The 25,235-nt window shown below is 43.9% G+C and overlaps 1 protein-coding gene across 9 annotated transcripts in view; it reads right to left on the reverse strand.

Annotated features, from left to right (window-relative positions):
• The window catches only part of PCDH15 (protocadherin related 15), a 532,955-nt gene that overhangs the window by 188,081 nt on the left and 319,639 nt on the right, over positions 1-25,235 (reverse strand). For all 9 annotated transcript variants that reach the window (XM_086900046.1, XM_086900037.1, XM_086900044.1 and 6 more), the window contains 2 exons: positions 10,505-10,665; positions 8,057-8,212 (listed from right to left, as the gene is read on the reverse strand). In XM_086900046.1, coding sequence (XP_086756172.1) covers positions 8,057-8,212; positions 10,505-10,665 — 317 coding nt within the window. The remainder of the gene's footprint in view (positions 1-8,056; positions 8,213-10,504; positions 10,666-25,235) is intronic.

Here is a 25,235-nt window from a genome sequence, read left to right on the forward strand (position 1 = left end):
GAACAGAGCCAGATTAATATTGTTACATGCAAACACAAACACCCATAGAGCTTCATGGCTTTGAGCAAACACAGGAGTGATGCTGTTGCTCTAATATTTTGTTGGCAGCAATTGAATACCCATTAAATGATGTTTTGAAAATGAATCAATTTATAATTATCCTTGCACAGATAAATAGCACAAAATCAAGGCCCATTGAGAGCAAAGACAGAAGATTTCTTGTGACTCATCATTTCTGAATTTAAATATTCAGGAAACTTTGAAAGTAATCAACCTGAAAGTGAAGAACAAATGAACAAACACTTGTGGATCAGCACAACCCTTGCTCCCTGGTGCCCTCATTGCCCCAAGATTTGTGGCCCTTAAATTCCCAATCCCACTGGCCCCTCTTCTTTCCTCCAGAACTTACATGAAGTTGCTGCGCATATTGAAACCTAGAGGGCCTAAAAAGGTTTAAAATTTTGGAAAAAGGGGACAAAGGTCATTCCAGCATTTGGTGCAGATGGGGATGTTATTTCACATTCTTATTTTGTAGTGCTCACAATAAAGCAAAGACTTAACTCCCCATTTCCTCCTGCACTCATAGTTTCCGTTTTATTTATAAAGCTGCTAATTAAGGGTGTAATGGTTGGCAGTGTTCTCTGGGAAACATTTTCAGGGCTGAGAATACGGAGTCTTTAAAATAAAACCCACCAATTTGAAGCCTTTTTATGGTAAAACAAGTGGGGTTTAATTTATAATACCACCACTATACACACTTACACCACAACTATTTATGTTCATGTTTTGCTACTAACTTGGCTTATTTACTCCTGGAACAGGCAGCAGAAGTGTCATACGTGGGTGTAGGAAGTTGACTGTGCCCTCATGGGTTGGGATGTGCGGGGGAGAAGAGGACAGAATACCAAAGTAACCTGAAAACCAGCTGGGAATAGTTCCAGGATGGTTTCCAGGGGGTTTTCCCACCACTGGGGATGGGCTGCTCCTTGACATCCACTCAGGCACCCCCTTGCTGCCTCCCCAGCAGCTCAGGAGAGGAGAATACAATGTTCTTGAGGGAAAAGAGGGAGACCAGGCACCCACTTCCTGGGTGGCCTCTGTCCTGCATTACCAGGCAGGACAGAGGCCGTGGGGAACATTGATTTAACATCCTGCCAGCAGAAAATACACAGGGATGGGGACGGAGGGACACAAAGCAGCACTGTCCCCTGTCCCAGCCCTCTAGCCTAGGCTCAGTATCACTCCTTAACTCCCAACTCCTCCTCACCATTTTCTCCTCGCTGCCACATGGCATTTTCCCCTCTCTTAACCCACTTTTCCCCTCTCTTAACCCGAATTTCCTGAGGCACCGTGTGGCTGGCTAAGGGCTGGGATGTGCCCAGTGCTGGAGCTGGTGGATGGATCCCTCTGCCCACAGCTGCTCCCACCTGTCCTCACACACAGAGACTCCTCAGGCCCTGCCTGGGCACTGACACCCTGGAACTCAAAATAAGAGAGTTTAACCAGTTATTCCTTCTTAAACAATGGTGCCATTAGTGGAAAGAGCCAGGCACTGTGCTGGCTGGTCATGGGGTGGCATGTGATGGAAATCTCCCAGGTTTCAGATGTCCAAACAAAGTGCTGGTGCTCCCAGATGGATCCGAAGGGAGCAGCTCTGGAGACATCAGACATGTAAAACGCCATACCGGTTTCGGTTGGAAGAGACATTAAAGATCATCAAATCTCCATCCATTCCATGGGCAGGGACACCTTCCACTGTCCCAGGCTGCTCCAAGCCCCATCCAACCTGGCCTTGGACACTTCCAGGGATCCAGGGGCAGCCACAGCTGCTCTGGGCACCCTGTGCCAGGGCCTGCCCACCCTCCCAGGGAACAATTCCTTCCCAATATCCCATCCATCCCTTCCCCCTGGCACTGGGAAGCCATTCCCTGTGTCCTGTCCCTCCATCCCTTGTCCCCAGTCCTTCTCCAGCTCTCCTGGAGCCCCTTTAGGTGCTGGAAGGGGCTCTGAGCTCTCCCTGGAGCCTTCTCTTCTCCAGGTGAGCACCCCCAGCTCTCCCAGCCTGGCTCCAGAGCAGAGGGGCTCCAGCCCCTCCATGGCCTCCTCTGGACTCATTCCAACAGATTTCTTGTGTTGGGAATCCCAGAGCTGACACTGTACTGCAGATGATGTTCCATATAAAAATAAAATTTAAAAAAAAATTAAAAAATTACTTCTGTTTAACACCATTAAATATTGTAAAAATGCTGTCATTTCCAAGCAGCCCAGGAGATGACAGACATCCTGAAGCTGCTGTCACAGCTCTCACCAGCCCGTTCTGACAGTGCAGATAAATAGTGGCTAGCATAAAAAGGCTCCAGCACTGTAAACCACATTATTAAATTATAACAAAGGAGGCAGTTGCAAAAATGACACATCAGTAAACACCAGAACTCCATTTCCATGCTCTAACAGTAAAAGTCAAAGCTAAAGTCTTGCATTTGATGTATTACACACAGAATAACTGACTGCAGATGTGCTTCAGGACATGCACATTTCCATTTCATCTAAGTTTTCTTTCATACAACACAAATGACACTAGAAAAGAAGACTGGGGAAAAAGTCCTCTCCACTCCTTCATGACCGAGCTCTAGCAGCATTTGGAAAATGCTCTCAGGTATGCACAGGATGGGACTGTTGGAGTGTCTGTGCAGGGCCAGGAGTCAGACTGGATGATCCTGATGGGTCCCTCCCAGCTCACAATATTCCATGATTCTGTGATTTCCAGCCCACTCAAGATCTTACATTAGAGATTCCTGTAGGCTTTAGAAAAATTTAGATGAGCTCTTAACTCAATACTTCAAATCCACTTCCAATCATCTGGGAGAGGCCCTCAGCACTCCAAGCCTCACAAACTTTTTACACCAAGGTCTCAGCATTGTGCTGATTTTTACTGATATTTACCATTAGCCAGCCACAATACATTTCCCCACAATTTGTGAGGGATTTCTGAGAGACTGCTGTTGTCACAATATTGTCACAGTACATCTGATCTGTACTGGACATGGTAAATCTGGGCATAACACAAATACAATTTGGCTAGCCTGGTTCATGCCAGAACAAATCCCTGGATAAGTTACACGGGACCCTCAGCCAGCCCCATTTGAGCTTAGTTGCAAGCAACCACTGGCCACTGATCTGGGCACAGAGAGATCCCAGCCAGTGAGTTATCTAAGCCTGGGAGATTCAAAAGCCCTATAAAAGAGGGCAGCCATATTAAACAGGAGCTGTTTGATGATCAAAGGACTCGAGTCGTGATTTCTGTCTCCAACCCACGACCACACGTAACATGCTGCCACTTCCTTGTTGGAACAGCAAGGAGGAACTCAGTTCCCCTAATAAAATGCAACTTCAGCCTGGAGCAAAGGAGGCTCAGGGGAACCTTCTGGCTCTGCACAACTCCCTGACAGGAGGGGACAGCCAGGGGGGGTCGGGCTGTGCTGCCAGGGAACAGGGACAGGACAAGGGGAAACGGCCTCAAGCTGTGCCAGGGGAGGCTCAGGCTGGATATTGGGAAAAATTCCTTCACTGAAAGAGTAGAATTTTGTTTCTCCATAAAAACCTTTGGTATATCATAGGGAAAGGGCCTGAAGTTGTGCATCAAAAGGTTTAGCCATGCTGAATATTTTACCTTATGCAAAACAAAATGTTAGAGATTGCAAAGAAAAAATTCTAGGAGTGTCAGAGACAGCCTGAGGATAATCATCTCCATGGGAACTCAATCCAGTGGAAAAGAATCATGATGACATGAAACAAGGAAGATTCCAAAAAAAATGCAATTAAACAAATAGAGAGGAGATGGACACAATAAATCTTCTTCCACAGTCTACAACAGCTGTAATGCTTAAAAACTTCCTTTTCTGTGATTAAGAACGCTATTAGAAGTTGAGATACAGGCAGGAACGTTCAGCTCTTCCATAAAACATTTGGAAAATAAATTTCCTTATTATTGCCTATTTACAAAGTTAAAAATGAATAATTTTTCAGAGTGGCCCCAAAGAGCAGAGCAAAGCCAGATTTACAGTTAATCATTCCAAGCTAACGCTCTTTTGATGATGTCTACCTGCAGAGATTAATTATTTCAATACCATGAGGAAAAAGATGGGAATAATTATGCCACAAGAAATGAAAATTCAGCACAAGTTCTAATTCTCAACAGCCCAAACCCAAAGTTTTGAGATGACTGAAGTTCAAGAAAGGCTTTTCTTTTGCAAAGGATTCCCATCTCTGCTATTTAAATTAAAGGAGAAAAAAAAAAAACAAACCCAAACTAAATAAACAACCAACCCCCAAATTTTGGCTTACAAGCAGCTCTAAGGTTACATGCATTTAATAAATACTGACTTCAACAGTGTTCTAGGGACTTCACTTCCAAACAGAATCTGCTATTAAATGCTCCTGACTTGCTCTGGACCCAGGAAAGTGAAAAAGCAAGAGCAAAGAAAGTCAGTTTTATAAAACCCAGCCAATGCAAATTTGGAGCTGTATTTAGCTCAGATAAAACTGAACAGAAAAGTTGTGTTTAACACAAAACACAGACACCACCACTGGGCCTCAGCTGTACAAAATTTTACTTCCTAATCCTTGTATTAGGCTCCATAAATTTAAACCCCTTGTGGCAATGCCATAGATTTGCCTGTGGAATATTAACTGGGCTGCATAATTCTTCTGAATTTTAACTCAGCTGCAGAACTCTGGTTTAATATGGTAATAACTCAAATCTTCAAGCCAGCAATTATGGTCAAATTTAGCCCCAGGCTAATGCCACTGTCAGGAGTTTTTCCTAAATGAAAAAAATGGGATTTTTTCATATAAATAAAAGTATGTCATGCAAAAACCAAGGGAATTACTCTGCAGAGGATTTCTCATTATCATAAAAATGGTGACATCAGCCTTCACTTGTTTTTACTTCCATGTGTAGATTCCTAATGCTTTGGAGAGCAGTTGAGTTGGCTAAGACACTTGGACTTGTAAGAACATCAGGAAGGAAAAAAGAAAACTGGCTCCAAAATGGCAGGGAAACAGAAAATCTGTTTCCAACTAAGACTTAAAAAAAATCAATATTATTTGTAACTTAATGTGAATTCCAGCACTGCCATTTCCAGTTAAGCCACCTCATACAGCAAATATGCCAGCCTCCATCAACATGGACAAGGACAAGCCCAGCTTCATGTGACAAGTCCATACTTTTAACAGAAGAATTAAAATCCTGACAAAAAAGTATTGCTCAATAAACAGGTAATGAAGATTTTGATTCTTAGCTGCAAAAAAAAAGTTTTCAAACCACTCACATTAATTTCTCTGCACACTTTAATTTGGGATCACCTTTACCCAAGGGTCTTCTATAGGTACAAGTGTGGGAATGATGGAAGGAAACACTTAAATTCCAAAGGACTGTTGGACAATAGGCAGAATATTCCACAGACACTCTTTATCTTGAGACATCTTGAGATGTGTCAGGATTCTGAGGGTCCAGATGAAGATGTTTGAAGCAGTAGGGTGAGGAATTATGGCAAAAAACCAAAACATGCTGGAAAAAAGGGCTACAATACACCTGGAGTAAGGAAGGAAGGAAAGGAGGGACCACCATATCCACGTCCACAAGCAACTGGGAAAGACAAAATTGGTTTGGAGCTGCTCCACACAGGATTTTATAGGTAACTTATTAGGGAAGCACAACTGCATTTTTCCCAGTCCTTGTGATTTTCCTTGAGCATCTGCCAGGGGACTGGCAAAACAACCATCCTGGATTAGGAGAGCTTTTAGTCTAACCCAGGACAGAGTGATCCCAATCAAGTATAAAAATCAAGACTCCTTTTGGTATAAAACTAAACAGACAGTACTCTTCCACATCATTCTAAGTCTTCTGGAAAAATGCAGGCTTAATTTTAAATGATGTCTTTTTCTGTGGAAATGGAAACCACATGTGAAACCAGGATTTATGGTGCTATTTACAACTACCCTTAGCCTCTCTGATAAACTCATCTTAATATGACGGTGACAGTTCAAATATAAAGACAACTTGACATAAAACCCACTCCATTTCTCCAAAATATAATAAAATCTACTCTTTCTTTGAGTTGTTTCATGTTCCTTATGTAAGAGAAATTTCTGTACCTTTTGTTTAACAAGCAACCTGAAAACAGAAGTGAAAATTAACCACAAACCTTTCCTCCCAGTGCATTCCTGTTGCTAAATTCACCAGAGGCAGCACCAATTATGAGCAGAATAAATGAGCATTAAAACATTTAATCACTCATTAAAACCTTTGAGAGAATCTGAGATGCTTTGTGAATTATTTTTTTGTTAATTAATTAATGAGAGCATGAACTCACTGGGTGCTGCTCAAGGGCACAGTGGTGCCATGTCAGATGTTATCCATGAAACAGAGATAAAATGAAAAGAAGAAATTAATTTAATCAGGGTGCAGCTGGTGGAAAGAGCAACAGTGCATTTTGCCCAGCAATAATTCCAATAAATGTTTGGTGTCCTCAGAACATTGCTCAGTTTCTAAACACAAATAATTGGGAATGGTGCATTTTGCACTCTTGCCTTTGGACTTCTCTCTAATTATAGAAAATCCTTGTTTTCTTAGCACAGCCATACTCCCTGTCTTTGTTTTCACTGCAAAAATGATGCAGGTTTTGGAAGTAATCTGGGCCCTGCAGCACAACCCACACAGGCACTTGAGACTCGTGTTGATGTTTACTGAGGACTAGAAATGTTCCTGCACTGGGTCTGTAGAAACAGAGAAATTCCATGGCCAGCTGAAAGGCCAATGTGAAAAGCACAGAGAAGCCCATGGAGGACTTTCCCAGCACTCCCAGACTCCAGTGGCAGCTGGAGTGCCAAAAATGTGTTTGAAGGAAAATGCTTTATAATTTAAAACCAGTTTGAAAAACCTTGTTTATCCTTATCTCAGTTGTAGGTCCAATATAATGTGTGGATTTGGGGGGTGTTTTCTCCACATTTTTGGGTTAATTAGGCCTCAACTCATCGATGTCCCACCCTTTTCCCAGGGCAGAGAGCTGTCCTGCACATGCTTGGTCATGGAGACCAGAAACAACACAAGGACACGTTGAAAAGCTGAATCTCCCAAACATGACAAAATAGGAAATTTCTTCAAATCAAGTCTATTATATTCAAAGCAGTCATGCTCACAGACCTCCAACCCAAAAACCAAACCCTACAAGTCCGCATATTTAATATAATTTATTTTTTAAATTTAACTCTACTTCTTTCAGTCTTCACCTGTACAAAACTGACACATCTTTCAATATTACACATAATTTCAGCCCACATAATTTCCATTACTTCATGTAAGTCCCTATTTCTATTCATTACTAATGCCCTGAGATGCTAACCCTGAAAACACAGAGTTTTTGTACTGCTTATTGGAAGATTTTTCAGTCCCTAGCAGAATGAAAAACTTCACTGGAAAGTGAAATGAAGTTGTACCACCTCAAGAAGAATTTTTTTTTTTTTCCTTCAAATGACACAGTGGTTCAATCCACAGCTGTCTATTCCAGAAAAACATAAAATAATAAAGAGCAGAAATTAAAAGAATTAATTTCACAGACATCATTTAATACAGAGCAACAGCAGTAAACCACATCTACGCTTTGCCAACCTTCAACATTATTAATAAACCATTTTAAACTGTTTTCTAACTTTCTTTTTCTTCATACATACATTTGTTTTACTTCCAGTTTTGTTGTTAACAGTGCTTTAAATTAACAGAAAATAATGCTCCATTCATGAAGACACTGCTTTAAATTTGGGTGTCTTCTGCAATATTCCTGGTGAAAAATGTGCTGGTCTTTGTATTCCTTTAGGAAAAGCTGGATTAGATGCAACAACCTGAAGCCTAGCAAAATGCTGAGCTTTTCTGGGATATTAAATATCATGTATTTTAAAACAACCGTATTATTTTGGCTTTCCAAGGAGAGGCGCTGAAAGCTGGAATTTAGCAGTGACCCCACCCAAAGGAGGAGGAGGAACAGCAGGCAGGCCTGACCTCGTTGACGGCCACGTAGTAGCGCTGCTGCTGGAACTGCGGGGAGTTGTCGTTGCGGTCCCGCACCACGATCCGAACCTCGTGGTTGATGACGGTGCCGACCTTCTTGTTCACACACTGCACCTGCACCACGATGGACTGGATGGACACTGGTGGCTGCAAGGGGAAAGAAAGAGGTTGTGAGAAAGAGACACAGAAAATGTCACCTGGTTGAGCCTTTCCTTTATTGTAATTGCAATTCATTGGATCCCAGAAGGGCCTGGGTAGGAAGGAACCTTTGAGATCATCTCATTCCACCCTTGCCATGGCAGGGACACCTTCCACTATCCCAGGTTGCTCCAAGTTCCAGTGTCCAACCTGGCATTGGACACTGCCAGGGATCCAGGGGCAGCCACAGCTGCTCTGGGCACCCTGTGCCAGGGCCTGCCCACCCTCCCAGGGAACAATTCCTTCCCAATATCCCATCCATCCCTGCCCTCTGGCACTGGGAAGCCATTCCCTGTGTCCTGTCCCTCCATCCCTTGTCCCCAGTCCCTCTCCAGCTCTCCTGGAGCCCCTTTAGGCACTGGAAGGGGCTCTGAGCTCTCCCTGGAGCCTTCTCTTCTCCAGGTGAGCACCCCCAGCTCTCCCAGCCTGGCTCCAGAGCAGAGGGGCTCCAGCCCTTGGAGCAGCTCTGTGGTGTCCTCTGGACACACCCCAGAGTCTTTCTTGTTTCTTTCTTGTCTTGAATTGAAAGGTCAGGTCTGAAATAAATCACATTTTCTACCACTTACATTTGCAAATAATTCAGAAACAACTTTCAGTTGTTCAGGACGATCCTGTTTTTCTCACTGCAGTGAACACAGCAATGTTCTCAAATTCCCAAATTGATGAATGAACAAAGGAATTTAGGCTGTGATGCCTTTTACTACTCATTTGAGTAAGATCCAAGAATTTTTAGGCTGCCTTTAATACGCTGCAGTCCTTACTAAGTATGTCTGGATTTATTAGCCAAGCCCAAGAAGAATATAATTATGTGAAATTACAGATATTTGATAAATATTTGATATTCTGAATTTACAAAAATAAGTAAGTATACTTTGGCACAATGGCACAAATTGTTTATGAAACCAGGGACGAATCATCCTAGCACATTCCAGCAGCTCCCTGCACCTTCAGTTCTGATTTACCACTGGTCATTTTTCCATACTTAAGGTTTTGGAAGAAAAGTTTGAAATTTGCTATTTATCTGATTTTATTTGGAAAACACACTGCCATTCTTGGTAATGTAATCCCAACAGGGATTTTGGTTCCTAACTCCCTATGGAGGGGTTTGGGGTGGTAAGAACATACCCCACATTTCTTAGAGTGGTTCTCCAGCCTTGCCTTCCATTCCAGACTCTCATTTTTGTCTCTGACACTTAAAATTAAACTTGAGAGGCCAAAGCTGCTCCAGCAGCTGCTGGCTGGCACTTGAAGAAGTGCCAGCTCTTTCCCAGAAAGTCTTCTGCCACCATGACCACTCTGCCATACTTTGTGCTTTGCATGGGAAAACAGTTTGTGAATTAAAACAAAATTATGAACAGCTGAATTCAATTAGTGCCTTTCACCAGCAAATGGAAATGAGGAGAAATTTGCATGCTGTTTTTGGTACTTATGAATTTATCTCAAAACACATGGAGAAGACAAATTAATCAATCAAGCTAATACAAAACAAACTTCCCTGCACTCCAAGGAGAACTCCTGAGTTTTACAGCATTCTTGCCATATTTATTAAAGCACTCGGAAGTCAATTTTGCTTTCAGGTTCTATTGTAAGGTTGCAACACTGTGACGAAATGTCTCTATTTTTAGAGTGTTTTCTCCCCAATGAAATTAGCCTAGATGAGAACACTCCTATTTATTTTGTGCTTTTCATGTTTCTCTTTATAAAAATCAAACTTATCCTGACAATATTTCCTTAACACCATCAGGAAACAAGCACAACAAATATGTTTTAGGCTGCCTTAAAAAAAGAATCTGAACCAGCACATTCTCAGTGGAACATGTCAAGCTTTGTGAGTGAATTGTGTCAGTCACAACTCCTTCACCTCTCACAGCTCATAATTCAGTGTACACAGGGAAAGCAGGCTGCTAATAAATGCCACAGGGCACGGGGTAAGCAGCACTTCTTCCAGTCAGCAAAACAGAACCAGAATTTAATTCAACAAATGAGTCAAGTTTGGTTGGATATAAAGCCCTAACATCAGTTTTTTTGGTCTTTGTTGTTGTGTCTGTCCACAATAATATTTCTTGCACATACAGTGAAGTTCCTGTGTGCTCCCAAAAAATCCTAAAATAAGGATCAGATGACCTCTGCTCACATCCATCTGGGGACAAGACAGTTGCAGGAATTATATTCTAGCAGGACCTGTGTGTGTGATTACTTAGAAATGAATGTCTTTGTGGAGAAAACCAACCCTGAACTTACATCTCTGTCCAGCACACGGCCGGTGCTGTTCAGGTACAAGGTCTGCTTGATGGGGTCCAGGATCACCCAGTAATCCACATTGTCCTTCAGGGAGAGCTCGATGGTGGGGTCAGGCCCTCCTGCTGTCCCTTTGATCAGCATGTTGTCAACCAGGATAGTGCCTGCAACGACATTAAACAGCCCAGGGAGGAATTTATAGGGAATCCACATTCTTATGTATTTTTGCAAGCCCTGCGACACTGAAAATGCTGTTTTCTACCTCGGCTTTGTGGTATTTTATGTTTTGAGTGATGTTTAAAGAGTCTGAACCTTATTATCTGTAATGAAAAACTGCCTCTGACACAGCAGCTGTATCAGACAATGCCAGAAGAAGCACTTGCAATGCACAATGATTTAAATTGACAATGAGACCCGTCACATCCAGCTATCTCCTTAACAAGATGAGCTTTTTCTTCATTGAGCAATCATCTCCCAATCTCACCTCGAACAAATGAAAGCACAGAAATAACAACCAGACTCAGAATAAATTTTCTGCAGTGAGAGCGACACATCAAGGTGATGATGGGGAGAAAAAAGCACAGTTACATAAAGCTCTCCAGGAAAAAAGAGAGTTTGTACCTGGAGTTGCTCTGCAACAGAAACCAAATTGCAGCACAAGGATGTGAAGACTACAGCTACGACACAAAGGTGGCACTGAGAGAAGCAGACAGCTCTCAACATGCATCTTTTCATGGAATCACAGGATCCCAGAATGCTTTGGGTTGGGGATCCTAAAGATACAAAATTCCACTCTATGCCATGGGCAGGGATACTTTCCACTATCCCAGGCTGCTCCAAGCCCCCAAGTCCACCCTGGCCTTGGACACTTCCAGGGATCCGGAGGCAGACACAGCTTCTCTGGACACCCTGCAACAGGGTGTCACCACCTTCAAAGTGAAGAATTCCTTCCATATAAGTAACTTAAACTTTCCTTCTGTCAGTCTGAACCAATTCCTTATTGTTCTGGCACTCCAGTTCCTGATGATTTGTCCCAATCTAGTTTCCTGTATCCCTTCAGGCCCTGGAAGGAGCTGTGAGGTCTCCACACACCCTTCCCTTCTCCAGGCTGAGCAGCCCCAGCTCTCCCAGCCTGGCTCCAGAGGGAAGCTGCTCCAGTCCCCTCAGCATCTTCATGGCCTCCTCAGGACCTGCTCCAAGAGTTCCATGTCCCTCCTATACAGAACAGTGCGCAGAATTCCAGGTGGGCTCTCACGAGAGACGATCTTGTCCCATCCTGCCAGTTAAGCCTTCCTTTTAGCAGTCAGCTCAACGCCCCCACAACGTACACAATCTCCTGCGGAAAACGCTCCCAACTCACTTCCCAAATGTCAAGCATTACAAACCATCCTGAGTCTTGGCCTCCGGTGTCTCGGATTTGTATGCACAGCATTTATAACCACTGCTCTGAAATTCCATTTTTCTGCAAAATTAACACTCCCCAGTTTGTTTCACACCAAAATATTAAAAGGAGTTATTTTTGAGGAAGTTCACCAGCAGTTACAAAGAAAATCTGTGAATGTCAATAGCTGCAGAACATTTAAATTAGGTTAAAATATTTATCATGTAACCTCCAGTTATTAAGGGCCCAAATAATTTATTCCAAAGGGTAGCATGGAGTTTCTTTACACCTTTACATTATAACAGTGACTCCGTATAAAAATATTCATCCAAGAGGAATGGCCCCAAGAGGGGCTGATGCTTTTTTTGCTATAACAGTAAAATAATCACTGATCTTAACCCCTGCAAGCTGGCTTGCAGTCCTATGGGGGAAAACACCACAGTAAGGTCTTTTCACTCATTTATTTTGAAGCTACTTTTTTTCTTACACAATAGAGATGACAGGAAGAAAATTGCCAAATACTTGGGAATAAAACTGCCAAACTTTGCACTAAAGAATGGTTTCAAGTTCAAGAAGCAACAACTTTTTAGTCACATGAGAAACATCATTTTTACCCAGGTGTTTTATGGCTCTTGGCACAATTTCCTGTTCAATAACATATGTACAGTTCTACTCTGCTCCAGTAGCTTGGCCTGGCACCTTCTGGGGGACAAGCACTGCTTTTAACATAAAGAGGATTTCACCAGGAAAACCCAGCTCATTTCCAACCCTGTGACACTGCCAAGTGTTGATGTCCGCTCAACAAGTCCTGTCAAATCTATAAAATCTACTGGTGCATTGCCCTAGTTAGTGTGCCTCAATGATGATGCAAAGAAGGGTTGGTAATCCAAACTCACTTGTAAAAATATCTCAGCAATTTAAAATCTGTGATGATGAATTTCATAATCTGTAGTCAACCACCATGACTTCACTGACCTCACCTCTTTGATTCTGCATCTCGTTGGACTCTGCTCTGCTTCACTCTCAGCTTGGTTTCACAAAGCACTTTTGTTTGCTTTGGTTTGATCCAGGGATTCTTTTCTTCTTAAAAATGGGCTGAATTTTCCTCAGATTTACCTCATGTGGCACCCATATGGTCTCTCTGAGAGACAGCAGTTTGCAAATCAGCCTTTTCATAGCCATCCTTAAAGTCTTATTTTTCTAGTTTATGAAGTCTCTGATATTTCAGAGGCCCTTCCCTTTCCCCCTAAGATATCTATAAATTTTTCCTTACATCCTGCCTAAAATGCCAGGGAGTGAACCTCCTAATGATAAATCTGATGTGTCTGCATCACCAGTTTTTCCATAAATGGCAGCACAAAAGCAAACCAGTCTGGAGTTATTTGTAACTCACTGATACATGAGTTAACAGAAAATCTGCTTTGCAATTTTTTTTCACACAAGTGAAAACTCAATCACAAAATCCCAGAATCACTGAGGCTGGAAAATCCCTCCCAGCCCATGGAGTCCAAGCTGTGCCTGATCCCCACCTTGTCCCCAGCCCAGAGCACTGAGTGCCACGTCCAGCCCTTCCCTGGACACCTCCAGGCATGGGGACTCCAAAGCTCCCTGGGCAGCCCCTGCCAAGGCCTGAGCTCCCTTGCCATGGAGAAATTCCTCCTGCTGTCCAAGCTGAGCCTCCCCTGGCACAGCTTGAGGCCGTTTCCCCTTGTCCTGTCCCTGTTCCCTGGCAGCACAGCCCGACCCCCCCTGGCTGTCCCCTCCTGTCAGGGAGTTGTGCAGAGCCAGAAGGTTCCCCTGAGCCTCCTTTGCTCCAGGCTGAGCCCCTTTCCCAGCTCCCTCAGCTGCTCCTGGGGCTCCAGCCCCTTCCCCAGCTCTGTTCCCTGCCCTGGACACGCTCCAGCCCCTCCAGGGCTCTCAGAGCCCAGAACTGGACCCAGCCCTCGAGGTTCCTCAACAGGGCCAGTCCAGGGGATGGGCTCTGCTCTGTGTCTGCCCTTCTGTCCTTTGTGCACAAGCCACTGGAAAGGATTAAAGGATACCCAGCACTACCATTAGGGATATTTTTCCTGGCTAATTAAAAAAAAAAAATACTGATGGGAAATTTTTATTGCTGTCCTGGGGTGACTTTATGATACTGGTATCCCCAATCACCTGGTTTATGTTATATATTAAGTTCTGCACCTTTAAGCCTGGCTCTGAGAGCAAAGTGGAGGAAGAAGAAGTTCGCAATTTGTGTTGAAAGAAAACATGCATGCTGCTCCTGGACTGTGGTGTCTGCAGCACGGACAGACAGCGGGACAGAGCTTCTCTTTGGCTTTTAGTTAGTTTTAGCTAGCTGAGGCAGAGGAGTTCCCTGGACCCTTTTTTCCCCTTTTTCCTGGATCTGTGCAAGCCTGCTCTGGACTGAAAAACACCCAGACAAACCCCGGGAGCTCACGCCTGTGGCCCACCGAGGCCTGGGCCTCAGCACTATCCAGGGCCAGAGGGACTGATAAGAACCTGAGTGGTCCGAGCTACACCACATGAAAAGGACTTTTCTTCCTGGATTTGCCATCCTGTCGAACAGTGAGAGGTTTTATTGTTTAATATTATTCAATTTCTGTTAAATAAAATGCTTTTTCCACTTCTCTCCAAGGAAATTTTTTCCAGACCAGTTGGGGGGAGGGGGTCGTTTGAATTTTGTTTTCCTGGGGGAACCCCCATTTGGAGTTTTTCTCCCAAATTTGTCCTAAACTAGGACAATTGCCCATCACCACAAGCAGATTTTAAGAACAGCTTTCCATCTTCCATGGAGACCACACAATCTGACTGCTTCTACACCTGCCCTGAAGCCTGATTGATGACTGAGGCACCTTCTGGAACAACCATACAGATTTCCAAGGGATTAGTACAGGATAAGCTTCAAGGAATCAAAGTCAAGGAAGCCGTTGGCTAAAAAAGCCAGCCAGAATCCAACAGGCTGGACAAGAGAGGAAAGATGTTTGTGAAAGATGTTGTCAGAGGGAACATAATTTTTTCTGAGCTTGTTGCAATTATTCAAAAATGGCTGCAAAACAGAACAACAAAATGAAAAACTATAAAGTGTTGTAAGTATTTCAACAATTGCTTCACACCAGATTATTTCCCTGAGAGGAATCCAGGAGCTGAAAACCTTCATTAGGCTGAAATAAAAGAGAAAGTTTTGATTTCACAGCTCACTATCTGGTGAATATTTGGTGGGAAGGGCATTGGACTCATGAAAAAAAACCACAAAATGTGGGATCTGCTGGTTATGCTCTGCTGAAGACAGGAGCCTGGCAGTGCTCAATGAGGAGTCACTGCCTGAATGATTTTGACATATCCTGGGATTATTTTAGTTGAATGTATTGGCAGAGACCTTTTTTTAAGTATAAGGAAATTATGACTGTTGGGGACTAAACCTTACTGAATCATGAAGTGGTTTGGGTTGGAAGGGACCAATGTAGTTGTAAAGCCTCCAAACATCAGACAAGGCTTTTCTCTGCATTTAGATCTATTTTTGCGACACAGAAATGTACTTATGGGATTCGGCTGTGGCCTGCAAAGTCTTTAGATGTTCAGCAATTCTCTGCATTCCAAGTGGAAAAGCAAAATGAATCTGCAGGAGATGACAGAACTGAGGTTCCCCCTCCAAGGGATCATTTTCTGCATTTCAGTCTTCAAAAACTTCTCCTACTGGAAATATTTTCTATTTTCCTTAACATTTCCAAACTCCTTTGAATGTGTTCTAACACTGAATGATACAGAAGGGAAACACCCCTCTCTCCAAAACCTGTTTACACTCAATTGCTACTCAAAATCTAAGCTCTGTAAAACATGATTTACAAAGGATTGCTTTTAGGATGAAAATATTGCATCCTGCTTCATAATTAAAATAAAAGAATCTATTGCATATGCAAATACATGCCCAAGGTCTACCCAAAGACCCACCTAGCCTGGTGTACTGGGTGCTCAGGACAGATCCAGATTGGAAATTAAATTCCAGCTCCCTTTTCCACAAGCTTGTTGGCTCCAGAATAACCTTGATCATGCTCTTACTGGCTTTGCAGGTGAGGAAAAAAAAAGATGTTTGAGGCTCTTGCAAACCACACGGGCTCTTCTTCAAGAGGTTTTAAAAGCTCACACACTGAGAAGGCAGAGACATTAACCCTGCTCATCAGCCCAGCAGGCTGGTGATAAGGCCTTACAGACCTCTTGTTACAACAAGGTGCAACAGATGACAAAAACTAAATGGATAAAAATTGATCAGTTGGAAGATGCTCAATATTGGTATTGATTGGTCGAGTCCCTTGGCAACCCCACAGGTATAACATCCCCTCAAATAAAACTTTGAGAAAGGGTTTTTCTTTTGGTTTTTAGTTTAGCCAATGGGACCAGAAACAGATTAATAAGGCTGACATAAGATTGTCCATTACCTACACAAAAATTGCTGGTTCTTAGTAAAAAACATCCTCAGGTTGGTGCTCTCACCACCAGACACAAAAATGGCCATGAACAAAACTGGTACTTTATAAAGCACCCCATACACAATGAAAAGGCTCTCAATTAAAAAAAAAAAAAACAAAAAAAAAAAAACAAAAAAACAAACCACAGGCTAAAATCTCTGGGAACATTTGAAGAAGAAAATATGCTTCTTTGTACCAGACAGCAGAGAAGTAATAAAAATGCACATCCCACAGTCAGTGGTGAGATAAAACCTCTCCACGCTGTTCCAGCCTTCCCTTTGTTTCTTGCTTCCCTTCCCAGAAGACTTTGGCAACAGCCACTCTTGAAGGTGATTTAGAATTTTTAGGACATAACAACAACAAGGTTCTGTATAAACAGGCTCAACACAACCACTCTGAATCAGTCTTTCCAGGGAGGGAGTTTCAGGAATTATGGAAACTTCCTCCAGTGTCACAGCCTTTGGTCAAGAGAGCTTGACCACCCAGAGGGGGCTGGGACACTGACCAGGCTGCCAGAGCTTCAGAAGCATTTGGACAACACTTCAGGTGGGATTGTTGGGGTGTCCTGGGCAGGGCCAAGTGTGGGACTGGATGATCCTTATGGGAGTCTTCCAAATCAGGAGATTCCACGAGTCAATAAGCACATTAGTACCAGGAAGCTTCCTGTGATTTTTCCCTCTACATAGACAAACTCCTTTTTGAGAAACAAAAAACCAGCATCATACCTGAATGATCCTAGGGAATGATCACAGGGAATGATCCCAGGAGTCATCCCTGCATTTCATCAAGGTCAGACAATGAGGGAAAATGCTTTCAGAATGACTCAAGCCCAAGTGAAGAAGAAAAATGCTGTCGTGCAGCAAAGCCAGGAACAAACCCAGGTTTGTGTCCTCACCTGAAAGTAATGCAAAGGAACACCCAAACTGGCCAGAGACTGGAAAGGGCTCAGGGTTGGTAGCACTGGATTCAGGCATTGGGATAAGATGCAAACATATAGCTCATGAAAATCCAGGAACAACTATGAAACTGTAAAAAGAGGAGGCCTTCAGCACTGGATGTCTTCAGATACCAGCCAAAAACTCCTGAGGAAAACATCTTGTGTCCAACTGAATGGACTGAGGATTGAGCGTGACGCACAGGAGATGGCCATCTATGGTACTGATATTTTGAGACAGAGCAGAAACCTCAGCAGGTTTTAATTCCATCCACATGGAATCATTAAGGTTGGCAAAGACCCCTGAGATCATCAAATCCAACCTTCAACCAATATATTATGGAACACTGGGGAGGGAAACACTCAAGAGATGAGGGAGAACCAGTACAGGGAAACCTTGGAGCATAACAGAGCTTGGAATAATGAAACTTTACACAATCCTACTTTATGGGATAACATTCCCAAAGCAAGGGATGGTTCTTGTCACAGCACCCAGTTCTACTGCCACTTTTTACCCTGAGAGTTTTCTCACTTCTGAGAGTAAGTTCCTTACACCTTGCCCTGATGAAAACTCTGGAGTTTATTTTGGTATTTTGGTGAAAAAATGTGTATTTAACAAAGTTTGTGAATATTCCTATGCAGGGCTGAGCTCCTGGGAACACAAATCCTCTAATTATGTACATTGATTATGGAACTTGGTACCTGCAACCAGAATGATTTGCACTTAAAAGCAGCCACGGTCTCAGGGATATCCAAGATTTCTCATTTAAATATATTATCACAAACCCAATCTCAGTTCTATTTCAGACCTGGTTTATTTTATTGAGACTATGTTAATAAATGTTGTATTTGTTCTTTGTCTGCTAAATAGTTCCCAAGCCAAAGCAAACCAAATTTTATTCAGTTTATTTTTGCTCATCTGACTCAAATCTGCTCAACACAAAAGCCCAAGCACTTTCCTTTAAATGTACTTCGGCTAACTTTGGGATTTCTTTTCCTAAACTTTTCCTCAAATACGTGGGTTGAATGCACTGAAACCATTGCTTCACTGAGTCCCAATGGGGCAGATTTAAACCAGAAATTGCAACCCCCAGAACCTGCAAAATGTACAATGTCCAGTCCTTACATGGGACAGAAATTCACACCCAGAGGTCAAAAACAACAGCTCCCAAATATACTGCTGATGAAAACAGGGATGAAATCAGTGCCCACTGCAGAGATTTATTTTGGAGGCAACTGCAGACTGTGTGGTATCACCAGTGTTTGCAGTCCTTCCATTCCCTCCCGAGATCCCTGATGGATAATTTTCTGATAGCACTGTTTTTAAGTCCTTGGGAATATTCCCTGTCAGGTTTGACAAATGTGTAGCAACACAAACTGGTTTTCATCAGACAGAGATCTGCCTCCTTTGGTATGTTAGTGGTTGTTGGGAAGACAAGGGCAGGCTCTGGGTGCCTACACACCCCAAAAATAGGGAGCAGCCCGAGCTGACACCAGTATTGGTGTCACCTCCAACCACCTCAAATGCCAAATGTGACTCAAAAATCCCTGAGGGTGAGCCCATGGCTTCTGAGCTCTGCAACAAGGTGACCAGGGAAGGGCTACAGGCTTGTAGGGCCCTCCTGCTAAATGGGAGAACCTGCAAATCCCCAAAACTCAGAGTAGGGAGAAAGAGAAACTTGGAGCAATGAAGGTTCTTGGTTCTTTTCCTACAGATAAACCCAGGATTTTGGAAGAGGGTTGTGTGACCAAGGGCCTTTGGTGCCTCTTCCTTGATGGTCCTCTATGCACAAGATCCCCATGAATTGGAGACCCTGGTTGCTCCAGTTCATTCACATTTTCCTGTGGGCACCATATTTCCATTCCCATTCAACAGAAAATGGACAAATACTTAATTTTCATTCTGATTCTAGAAAAATGACATCTTTTGAAATACAGTTTTATGCCATTGAGGAGATGCCAAGCATTGCTGGGTTTGCATCTCAGAAGAGAAGCCCATCTTTCAGAATTAACCTTAAATCCATCCCTGGGACTGAGGAATGAGACGGACTCGTATCTCAATACAAGATTGATAACAAGGAGGCAGGAAATGTGAGTGGGGCATGGACTTGGCCAGGGAAATTCTGATGGAAATTTTTATCCAGATGAATCACACTTCCCTCTCACCCCACATATCCAGGTTACCGCTTTTGGAGGTCCTGGGCACAGTTTGGGGCTGTGTCAGGTCTCAAATAAATACTTAAAACTGGTTTTGTAAATCCTGCTTTCTTGCCAGTTCCTTGAGCCACTTCCCAAGCCAATCAACAATGAGGTTTATTTGCTCTCTGTTTAGATAAGTCTGATTTACACTTTAAAAGCACAAGGACTCTTAAATAATGAATCAGATTGAGCAGATTTTTGGGAGCACTGTGATCAGCAGTGGTTTTTAAAGGTGTGAATTAAATGACTTGAATGTTTTCACCTTAATTTGGAGCCATCCTGGGGTCTGTTTGCAAACCATTCGGAGAGGAGCAGCAGGAGCCTGCACTGCTCTGCTCTAACCCTGAATTATTAAAATTAGCAGAGCTTGTCTAAACATTGCTCATGGTTGTGCATAATTGTTTTTAATATTTCCTTGACATCTTCTGTGCACTACATGCAGCTTTTTCTTCTTATAAAGGAGGCAAAAGAAGGACAATTTACTGATGTTTTTTTCCATCATATTTATCTGCTCACACTGGTTTTCCTGCAGGAAGGTATCCCTGGAGAATAAAAAGAAGAGCATTGCCAGCAGGCCTGGATTTTCTTGGTGCACCCCAAAGGCAGAGCCACTAAAACTTATTTTCCAAACTTGTGCCCTAATGTGTTTAGTCTGAGGTTGGATCCAGTCTCCCAGTTGTTTCCAGATGTTGGAAAGGTGCTGACACTGTAACCTGAGGCTCTGGAAAAGGAAATGAAAAAGGGAATGAGGGGGAAATGTAGAGATGGACCCCCACTGAACACAGAATCCTGGAATCACAGAACGGCCTGGGCTAGAAGGGAACATATTTAAAGCTCTTCTTCTATTACTCCTTCCACTATCCCTGGTGATCCAAGCCTCGTCCAGTCTGGCCATGGATGCTTCCAGGGATCCAGGGGCAGCCACAGCTGCTCTGGGCACCCTGTGCCAGGGCCTGCCCACCCTCCCAGGGAACAATTCCTTCCCAATATCCCATCCATCCCTGCCCTCTGGCAGCGGGATTCCATTCCCTGTCTTTCTTGCACTCCAGACTCTTAGGAATAGTCTCTCTCCATGTTTTTTGTTGGCTTCTTCAGGCCCTGGAAGGCCACAATTTGGTCACCCCAAAGCTTCTCCTCTCCAGGCTGAACAATCCCAGCTGTCCCAGCCTTTCCTCCCAGCAGAGCTGCTCCATCCCTCTGATCATTCTGGTGCCACCCTGGATTCATCAAACAAAAATATTATTCCAGGCAAAAATTTCTGTCTTCAACTAAATTTGGGTAAAAGTCTTGTTAAGCAATAATTCAACCTTATAATATTCCTGCTGTGAGAACCCTCCTATTTTTGCCCAGAGGCCAAAGGAATCCTTGAGGTGAGGAGTGGAGCACTACAGAGGAAGTGCACGCTGGATTTTATAACAGATTGAGGAACATGCACAATTTCTTATCTATTTCACCTTCTATGAGAACAGGGAAACATCATTCATGGGAGAGAAAATCCTTTCTTTTCCTGAGAATTGCTTTATCACAGAACTAAAAAGTGTAAAAAAGGCCTTTGTTATCCACAGAATTCTACAGGACCCTTTGTAACCTACAACTGTGCATCAGCCTCTGGTCACACTGCTGTCAAGGAGTCAGAATTCCAAACAACTGACAAGAGAGTGGCTGAGTGAGGATCGTACTGGGTTTGGGAGCAGAATCCCAGATTAGGAGATTTTGGGAGCAAGCAGAGTGATGGATTACAGAGGCCAGAACTGGTACAAACAGCAGTCTGACATACTTCCATCCTATTTTTCCCCATTCCACTAAAACACACAAGGTGGGGCAGATTTATCGTCAAGAGTGCAGCTCCTTCCTGACTGTGTTTGCAGATATCCCAATAGAAACAAAGGAAAATCAGGAATACTTGGCACTATATCTTGCCTCAAAGAATTTTATTTTCCACTTTGAAAGGCTTTTTCTAAGCAGTCCTTAGCAATCAAGCACTGCCTTCTTCTCCACATTTTCCTATCTCCGGAGGTATTCAAGGACAGATTGGAACAACCTGATCTAGTGGAAGGTGGCACTGCCCACTTCAGGCGGTGGAACAAGGATGAGTTCTTTAATGTCCCTTCCAACCCAAACCACTCCACGATTATGTGATTCCTCCGAACTTAAATCCCAAGTCCCTAATGCCACTAAAGTGCTACCATCAAAAACCAATTTTAAGCAGCAGTTTTGTAGTTATCAGGGGAAAAAGCAAACCTGTAAAAGCCACGTTGTTCTCCAGAGCCAGTCAATTATTTCACACTTCCCTGATCTGGCTGTCAGGGAAGCAGCAAGGACATAACCAGTTTCAAAGTGTTACCTGAGGATCACGTTTTTAAATTTTTTGTCACCTGACTTGCAAATTATGATTGATTTAATTTTCCCCTTCAGCCAGACCTGCTTCTTTTCCACAGGGAAATCACCCTCACCAAAAGCTCTTTGAACAGTTCTCAGCATAAAGAAAAAGTTGAGGGAACTGAAACCAAACATTTAGAGGAGGTTGCTAAGAACTCACAGTGTTTCACTTCGCCTTCACCTTAAAAAATAAAATCTGAATTAGAAAGAATATTAGATGTGATTAACTAAATTTGTGCTGTTCTATTGCTCTGTGGAAATGAAAATGGACATGGAAGTGAGTGGCAGTCTCTTTGCCCAGGTAACAAAGGACAGGGTGAAAGGAAATGGCCTCAGGTTGAACCAGGGGAAGTTTAGATTGGATATAAGGGAAAATTCCTACACAGAAAGGGTTCTCAAGCATTGGAATGGGCTGCCCAGGGAAGTGGAGAATTCACCATTCCGGGAAGCATTCAAAAAATTTGAGGACCTGGGTTAATGGTGAACATGGTGGTGCTGGACTGATGTCTTAATCACTGAAAAAACCAGCTTCTCTGGAACTCTGTGGCCTCCCCACCCTCCCAGAGAACAATTCCTTCCCAATATCCCATCTATCCCTGCCCTCTGGCACTGGGAAGCCGTTCCCTGTGTCCTGGAACTTAGGACTTTCTCCCAAGTCCCTCTCAAGCTCTCTTGGAGGGGGAAGTACATTTAATATGGCTTTTCACAGAAAATCTACAAAAGAAGAGACAAGAAATAGAGAATTAATTCTTGGAAGTAGAACTCATCTGAGAGTCACACAGAAATCTGGGAGTAATTGGCAACTATTATGCCTCCTAAATGTTTTGTTCTGCATCTAATTGAGTTATAATCTTTCATGGGGAGAGCCCACAGCCTCTGTGGCCAATGTGTTCAGGGCTGGGCAGTGGCCAGGGAAGAAGTTGTGCCTCCTGGCCAGGGGGAATTGCTGCCATCAGGCCCTGCCCGTGGCTCTGGTGCCATTGCTGGGCCCCCGGAGCAGAGGCTGGGCCCTGCTGGGAGCCCTCCCTGCAGCCAGGGCCAGCCAGGCCTGAGGGCCCCTCTCAGCTGGGGCTCCTCTCCAGGCTGAGCAGCCCCAGCTCCCTCAGCCTTTCCTGGGCACCCAGATGCTCCAGGCCCTTCCTCAGCTGCGCAGCCTCCGCTGGCCCCGCTCCAGGAGCTCCCTGGCCCTGCTGTGCTGAGGAGCCAGAGCTGGACACAGCACTCCAGAGCTGCCTCCAGGGCTGCCCACAGGGGCAGGCTCACCTTCTGTACCATGAAAACAAAAGCAACTATGTTTTTTGATACATTTCTTAAACATACCACCATCCAAAACAAGACCTTCCAATAGAAGACCTAAAGAATGTCAGGAACTGAATGAAGTTTTCAGGTGCTCTCTCAAGCCCAAGGCTTTTATCTTTACACTGAGCAATTTCATTAAGACACTGTAAACAGCAAATTATTTGTGCAGTTGATTCTTTCTCTCAGCATTTCCCGGGCTGTGTCGTTCCTGAACACATCCTGTACTCCCTTCCTTGCTTTCGACAGGAATAGTAAACAGCAGTATAAGCAGATTTCAGAGCAAATTGAAAATAGGAGCATGGAGCCTAACGATATTAAATGAAAAACCCTGTCAAGTTTAGCAACAGATCATTTGCATCTCCTTTATTTTGTTGTACGAGTTCCCCGTTTGCATAGAAAAAACTAAAATACATGTCAAGTTACTTTGTAAGTGCCTGGTATCTAACAGGGATGAAAATAAGTATCTCAAACGCTAATGAAGCATTGTGTTTATTTGCCAAGCAAATTACTGGAAGGCAAATTACTCTGACAACAGCAAAAGGGAGGAAAGGCAGGAAGACCTGCCATGCTTTCCAGACTCCAGGACACTTTTGGTCCTTGCCCAAATAACAGCTTGGGAGGGGCCACCACCCAGGTTTGGGTGTTAGTACTGGTTTTAGAGGTTTTTTTTTTAGAGGATTAAAGAGAACAGTTGCCTGTCTCAAGCACTGGTAAATCCATGAGATAAGGACAGAAGAGAGTAACAGGATGGAGTTAACTCCAGGCATGGTGAAGGTGAGATCCGGTTGGCACATACTGGGAAATCCTTCCTCAGAAAAGTTCCCACTGTGGCAAAGTGTGTAGAGAAGCAACTATCACACACATCACCCAAAGCTCACCCCAGGTAAGGGACAGATGGCAGCTGCCACCACCAGCAACCACCAATCCTCCCAGAACATTCCTCTGTGGATACCTGGAACCTGAAACACAGAGAAACCCCACAGCAGGAGCTTGAGATAAGACCAAGGTGAAATAATCATCTGGGTGTTATCCCAGGCTTGAGAGGAGGTTAACAAAGCTGGGGAGAAGGGATTGCTGAGAATGAACACGAAAAAGCCAGAATTTATGAGACACAAGGAAAGCCAATGCAGCAGCTCTGCCTGGGAGAAAAAGGGAATTCTGGCAGGGAATTGTGACCACCAATCCCAGAAATCACCAATCCAAAAGAAAAGAAAGTCTGAGCTGGCACTAATTAGCATTAGAAACAAGTGTAAGAGACCTGTGATGCCCATGAGCATTAATTCATGAAAATCTGGCAGCCCACAGCTTGGACAGGAACACTCTTTGCTGGTTAAGAACTGGCTGGATGTCTGGGCCCAGAGAGTGCTGGTGAACGGTGCTGTATCCAGCTGGCAGCCAGTCACCAGTGGTGTCCCTCAGGGGTCTGTGCTGGGGCCAGTCCTGTTCTATATTTTTATTGATGACATGGATGAGGGTGTTGAGTCTTTCATTAGTAAATTTGCAGACGACACTAAGCTGGGAGCATATGTCAATCTGTTGGAAGGGAGGAGGGCTCTGCAGAGAGACTTGGAATGGTTGGATGGATGGGCAGAGTCCAGTGGGATGAAATTTAATAAGTCCAAGTGCTGAGTCCTGCCTTTTGGCCACAGTAACTCCTTGCAGTGCTGTAGTCTGGGGGTGGTGTGGCTGGACAGTGCCCAGGCAGAAAGGGACCTGGGGGTGCTGGTTGACACCCGACTGAACATGAGCCAGCAGTGCCCTGGTGGCCAAGAAGGCCAATGGTAGCTGGCCTGGATTGGGAATAGTGTGGCCAGCAGGAGCAGGAAGGTCATTCTTCCCCTGTACTCGGCACTGGTGAGGCCACAGCTGGAGTTCTGTGTCCAGCCCTGGCCCCTCAGGAAAGTTTTCTTTTCCCCAGTCCCTTTTCCCCTTTGGGAAAGACGTTGAGATGCTTGAACACGTCCAGAGGAGGGCAATGAGGCTGGTGAGGGGCTGGGAACACAAACCCTGTGAGGAACAGCTGAGGGAGCTGAGGTTGTTTAGCCTGGAGAAAAGGAGACCCAGAGGTGACCTTAT

Source organism: Cyanistes caeruleus, chromosome 8, assembly GCF_971803275.1.
Source record: "Cyanistes caeruleus chromosome 8, bCyaCae1.hap1.1, whole genome shotgun sequence".
Taxonomy (NCBI): domain Eukaryota; kingdom Metazoa; phylum Chordata; class Aves; order Passeriformes; family Paridae; genus Cyanistes; species Cyanistes caeruleus.